Source organism: Podarcis raffonei, chromosome 1, assembly GCF_027172205.1.
Source record: "Podarcis raffonei isolate rPodRaf1 chromosome 1, rPodRaf1.pri, whole genome shotgun sequence".
Lineage (NCBI taxonomy): Eukaryota > Metazoa > Chordata > Lepidosauria > Squamata > Lacertidae > Podarcis > Podarcis raffonei.
This window is the reverse complement of record NC_070602.1, coordinates 107468301-107474300: the sequence shown is the minus strand read 5'-3', so window position 1 is coordinate 107474300 and position 6000 is coordinate 107468301. Positions and strand designations below refer to the sequence as shown.

At 41.9% G+C, this 6000-nt stretch overlaps 1 protein-coding gene across 5 annotated transcripts in view; it reads left to right on the top strand.

Moving 5' to 3' along the window:
- The first annotated feature begins 1662 nt into the window (after positions 1–1662).
- FAP (fibroblast activation protein alpha) overlaps positions 1663–6000 on the top strand; it is a 57011-nt gene continuing 52673 nt past the window's right edge. For 3 of the 5 annotated variants that reach the window (XM_053408279.1, XM_053408289.1, XM_053408270.1), the window contains exon 1: positions 1666–2015. In XM_053408279.1, coding sequence (XP_053264254.1) covers positions 1779–2015 — 237 coding nt within the window. In that variant the 5' untranslated portion in view covers positions 1666–1778. Of the gene's footprint in view, positions 2016–6000 lie in introns of all 5 variants that reach the window. The other 2 variants (XR_008332719.1, XM_053408294.1) reach the window with 2 other exon arrangements.

Below are 6000 nucleotides of genomic sequence, written 5' to 3'. Positions count from 1 at the left end.
GGATTAGGAAGCCTGGGGCACAGGTGAGTGGCATTCTTGGGGAAATTGTATATTTATAACATCTTGGATAAAAGAGACAGTAAAAACAGGTTCTTAATTTTACCATAAAGAAGCAAAGTGAAAGGGCAAGTATCTTAGCACTTGTATGTATGTGGATTGTCTTCACTGTGTGATGCATCTACACTAGCTGTTTAATTTGGAGTGGGCATCATTCATTCCATTAAAAAAAAATAGTTCAGATTTTTATAGAGAATTCAAATTACATTGTCTCTTCTGGTATTTTTCATGTTGCTTTCTTGTCTTTCTGAGATAGGATTTTTGTCTTAAAGCACAATTCTATTGCAAACCTACCCAGTGTAGATTTGCAAAGAATTATTGGGGCTTTTAAGGCCGCTGTCACTTTAATTAGTAGTATAATTGTCGTGTCATTAGTCAGTTCCTACACCAAAAAAGACCCCGATTTGCATAAGATATGTATACGGTATAAAAGTAAAGGACCCCTGACAGTTAAGTCCAGTCGTGAAATATTCTGGGGTTGCGGCGCTCATCTCACTTTACAGGCCGAGGGAGCCGGCGCTTGTCCGTAGACAGTTTTTCTGAGTCATGTGGCCAGCATGAATAAGCCGCTTCTGGCGCAACGGAACACTGAAACCAGAGCAGCGCACAGAAATGCTGCTTTTTACCTTCCCGCCGGAGTGGTACCTATTTATCTACTTGTACTTTTTTTGGAGTTCCTTCGAACTGCTAGGTTGGCAGGAGCTAGGACTGAGCAACAGGAGCTCACTCCGTTGCGTGGATTCGAACCTCCAACCTTCTGATCGGCAAGCCCAAGAGGCTCAGTGGTTTAGACCACAGTGCCACCCGCGTCCTATGTATATGGTAATGTACATTAATAGATGCAACTGCATGTTGCAATTTAAATAGAAATACATTGCCGTAGAGGGGGGGGAAATACTTTGGCCACCTCATGAGAAGAGAAGACTCCCTGGAAAAGACCCTGATGTTGGGAAAGATGGAGGGCACAAGGAGAAGGGGACGACAGAGGACGAGATGGTTGGATAGTGTTCTCGAAGCTACCAGCATGAGTTTAACCAAACTGCAGGAGGCAGTAGAAGACAAGTGCCTGGCGTGCTCTGGTCCATGGGGTCACGAAGAGTCGGACACGACTAAATGACTAAACAACAACAAGAGGGGAAAACACCAAGTGGCTTGGATGCCTGCTCAATCTGCTGGCAGGGTGCTGCTCCAGGCTCCTCTATATTTTTATGGTTCCTTTTCTTTCTTTGTTTGTTTCTTTTTCAACCAAAATAACAAAAAACAAACAACAACCACAAACAAAGAAAATTATACACAAAACAATATCAAATCCATAAAATGGGATTCTCCCGTGACTTCCATCCCCTGGTTCCTTAAATTCCCTTTTCAACTGCATGTCATTTCTACTCCAAATTGGGTTTTTTGCCTCAAATTTCCTATATTCTGAAATTACACGTGTTCTTAAAATCCTGTTTAAATGTATTAACCTGTTTACAATACTTTTGCAAATACATAATAAACATTTACCATGCTTTTTAAAAATTTCTTATCATCTTGGTTCCTTATCTTTAAACCATACTTGTCCAGAGCAACCCACGAATAGATGACACCTTCAGATAGAGGGGAGAACAGGACTGTCCTCTGCAAAGGAGGACGGCCAATCTTAATTCCATCCATTCGTTGCTACTAACAAGTCCTTCTTATGCAATTGACTTTCCTTTGGATTCGGGCCTACCTCTGTAATGCAAGGCAGAGCTGCTATTTTTAAAATATATTTTAAAGAGGCAAGACAACTGGGGGGGGGGGGGGGAGACCGGTTCACCAACAGGCCTGTGAGAAGCCTCCCTGCCAAAAAACAAACAAACTCAGAGAACCTACCTGCTTTGCTCAGTATGGTGGTGAAGGAAAGGAGGTCGTCTTCTCTTCCAAGGCCTTCCTGTGAGCAGATGTTGGATAAAATTGCTCCTCAGTTGCAGGAGGTAAGGGAAAATGGCAATCTTGCACCGAGGTAGACTTCTAGTTAACACGTGCGCAGTTTGGGTGGCAATTTTGCACGTGGACTCAAGTCTCTGCTACTTTTAAGACTCTTAAAATGCTTGCAGATCCAAGAGCATGGCAAGTTGTCGTTGCTGTTGACTTTGCTTGCAACTGCTCTGTTTTGCATTAAGGTGGTCCCTGGTTCAAATCTCGTCTCAGCCAGAGATATCTCTTTAATTAGCTAGATTCTCTTCCCCAGCCACCCAGCCACAATACTGTGAAAATAACATTGGCCTTCCATGTTGTACACGGGCACAGTGAACTCTCTGTACTCTTTAAGACCAGGGGTCAGCAACCTTTCTCAGCCGTGGGCCAGTCCAGCGTCTCTCAGACTATGTGGTGGGCTGGACTATATTTTGTCGGGGGGGGGGAATGAACGAATTCCTATGCCCCACAAATAACCCAGAGATGCATTTTAAATAAAAGGACACATTCTACCCATGTAAAAACACCAGGCAGGCCCCACAAATAACCCAGAGATGCATTTTAAATAAAATGACACATTCTACTCATGTAAAAACACACTGATTCCCGAACCGTCCGCGGGCCAGATTGAGAAGGCAATTGGGTCGCATCCGGCCCATGGGCCTTCGGTTGCCTACCCCTGCTTAAGACCCTTGCTTGCATACCTTCCTTGGGACTAAAATAAATCCTGCTACTGGCTTGTGTTTAAAGCCTTACCAAGAAGCAGTGTAAAACCCTCATGCATAACCGATAACCTGTGGGAAGCCTGAAGGCAGGAATTAAGATCCATTTGGTGACGTGCTTTGCAGAGTTCCTGTAGGGATTACTAAGCTAACATTTATGAAGTACTTTTGAACGCCTGAAATGAGTTATATAAATCCTACATAGATATTGAACCAGCTCCTTCCTTGTGCAAGGATTTATTTCTAAACGAGGGGATATAATTTGCCTAACTTTGGCATTTAGCTGGGTAATGGAATGAGTTTTAATTCAATTGACCAATTTAGGTTGAAATTCTTATCTAGAAGCAAGACCCACTGAATTCAACGGGACTTCATTCAGTGTAGACACTATTAGGGCTGGAACTGTAAATCGGCAGGTATTTTCATGTTAATCAACAAAAGTCCCAATATTTCCCTCCGCAACTTTATTATTTATAATAATTAAATCTCTTTACTCCCCTATACCTGCAGGTATCAGGGCAGTTCACAATGTATGAGCAGTTGTTCACAACATATAATGCCATTTTAAATGGGGACCATGTATCTTGTGTAAGAGTAGTTTCGTTTGTTTTTTAAATGCTGCTTATTAAAATAATAGAAAGTAATTTAGAATTTACTTTTCAATTGAATAGAAATTTAAGCAAAATAGTAAAAAAAGAAAAAAAGAAATAGTGATTTTAACAAAAAAAAGCCTGTTTAATTAGAAATGTGTTTTCAATCAAAATTACTGATTTTTAATTGAGGAATCAACTAAACATTTAGCGTTATGACAGTCATTCTGTCAGTGCCATAATTTCTGCTTGCCAGATGGAATAGAACATCTCTCCCCCTCCCCACACCCTGTTCTGGAAGGGTTCTCTCAACTACTCTGAGCCATTTGGGTGTGTGGGGGGGAACCCCAATGCGTTAGCAGAATTCTTTATGTGACTTTCCACTAGTGGGACTCATTAATTGAATCTGCCCCCAAGGGTAGGACTCAAATGCAGTCAGACTCGGAGAAGACTGACTGACATTAATAAGAGCCTATTCGTTTCAACAGGTGTACTCTTGAGTAGGATGTATTTATTTGCCGCCCATTATTGAGGCAACACCTTAGGCAGGAAACAGTACATGCGAAACTGTATATGCACGTAATTTCAATTTGGCTTTTCCTTTTTATGGCGTAAGTGAAATGAAACGCGTAACACCGGAACAGACTTTTGTCAACGTGTGTTGGTTGCAAAAGCACCCTTTTGGAAGGTGCTTGCAGCTGCGCCAAGTGGCCACTGGAGTCCGCTGTAGTGCTTACCAAGTGCTGTGCAGACTCTCTGCTCATCCGCCTTCTCCAACCATATCCAGCAAGGAGAGAGGAACCTGGGAACAGTAGAGGGATATTTCAAAGAAATCAGTAGGCTTCAGTACTGGTTCCTGATCCTGCTGTGGTGGTAACGTGTACCTCTTTCTACCCCCTGTAGGGAATAGCCTGTCATTGAAATTCTACTCAATATTGATCCAGAGTTGATTCCGACGTATAGTTAGCAGAGTAAAAACATAAACACGTTGCAGGACTCCCGAAAAATAGACCAGAGGGAATTGTATTTCATCCAGCAGAGCTTTACTGCTGCGGAAGGCAAATGAGCATAATGGTCACAAATCCAATACACTCAGGATTGGCACTGTCCATAAGAAATCCATTTGCAGCAGACTTAAACTTACAATAACTTATAATTAAGTCTAAACCTTAACACTAAGCATACTATGTACAGAACACCACACCAGAAGGAAAAGAGAGAGAAAATACAAAGTGAGACCCAGGCTCCTTCTGGCCTCTTATTATAGCATGACCTTGACAGAAGAGATAAGAAAACCAGTTTAAGCCAGCTGTACTCAGCTTCTCTGAAGGAATAACCCAAAGATCATGAACCTCCTGCTTGCTTGTTTCTTTCACAAAGAGAAGCTTCCAGAACCCTCTTGAATTAAGTAGAATAGGAAAGAGCTCTACACATCGGGTAAATACGTTTTGTACCAAGAAATGCAAACTGACATAGCCAGAATTCAGTGGTATCTCCAGGCAGGCCTGGGAATGTTTCCTGTCCAAAACCCCCTAGATAGCTGCTACCAATCAGTGTGGACACTTGTGGACCAGTGACCTAACTCAGTATAAGGCAACTTCCTGTGCTTTCTAACCATGATGCTACAAAATTCATACAGCACGGCTCCATCTCTGCTAGCGGGGGGATGGCGGCAGTTCCCTTACCCCAAGTTATTTGAAGGGTTTGTTTATGTTGGCTCTAGACTTCCTTTCATTCCAAAACATTCCAATTTAACAATGGAAACTTCTAACCAATGAAATGAACACAAACCACAATATGTTAAATTCCCCCAAGGATCTAGGCACCACACTTTTAACTATTGTTTACCACCATCCGGTTCTTCTAAGACTCAGGCTTTCCATACTGAACTTGTAAATCTACAGAAACCGCTAGTCCATCCAGCTCAGGTGTGAGGAACCTTTGGTCCCCCAGATGTTGCTGAACTACAACTTCCACAATCCCTGGCCAAGGCTCATGCTTTCTGGGGCGGATGAGAGATAGTTCAGCAACATCTGGAGAGACACCAGTTCCCCAGCTCTGGCCTATTCTTTGGGGCAGTGACTCCTTAGGAACTTGGACAGAGACCCTTCTTTCTTACAGAGACATCAGAAACTGGACCAGGGTCCATATATGTGTAAAGCATGTTCTCGCCGTGTAAGAAAAAAGAAAAGAAATCGTTGTAGGGCTTTCACCCAACTAAAGAAATCTTTGTCAATTAATTGTATACATTTTATTCGATCAATTGGTTAATTAAATCTGCAGAAATTTTCAAAAGAGAAAAGAATAGTTCTAAAGAAAAACCAAAATGTTTTTAGATTATGCGTCTTTGTCAGAGCAGCGACCTTCTTACAAGAGTCATTCACCAGTCACTCTCACCCCAATGACTTTTTTAAGATAGCATTTTGCCAGCCACTATTTTTTATACGTACTTGTATTGCCAATAATGGCCTGTTTAATCCAGGCACCTTTGTAATCAACTAATTCTTTTACAATAGATTAATCTCAGCCACAATCACAACTACAATTCTATACCCACTTACCTGGGAGTAAATCTCATTGGACTCCATAGGACTTCTGTGTAGACATGTGTAAGTTAATGCTTTAAACACTGCAGCCTTAATTTTTTTTAACCCTCATTTGGTTTAGTGAGTTTTCTTCAATGGACGTGC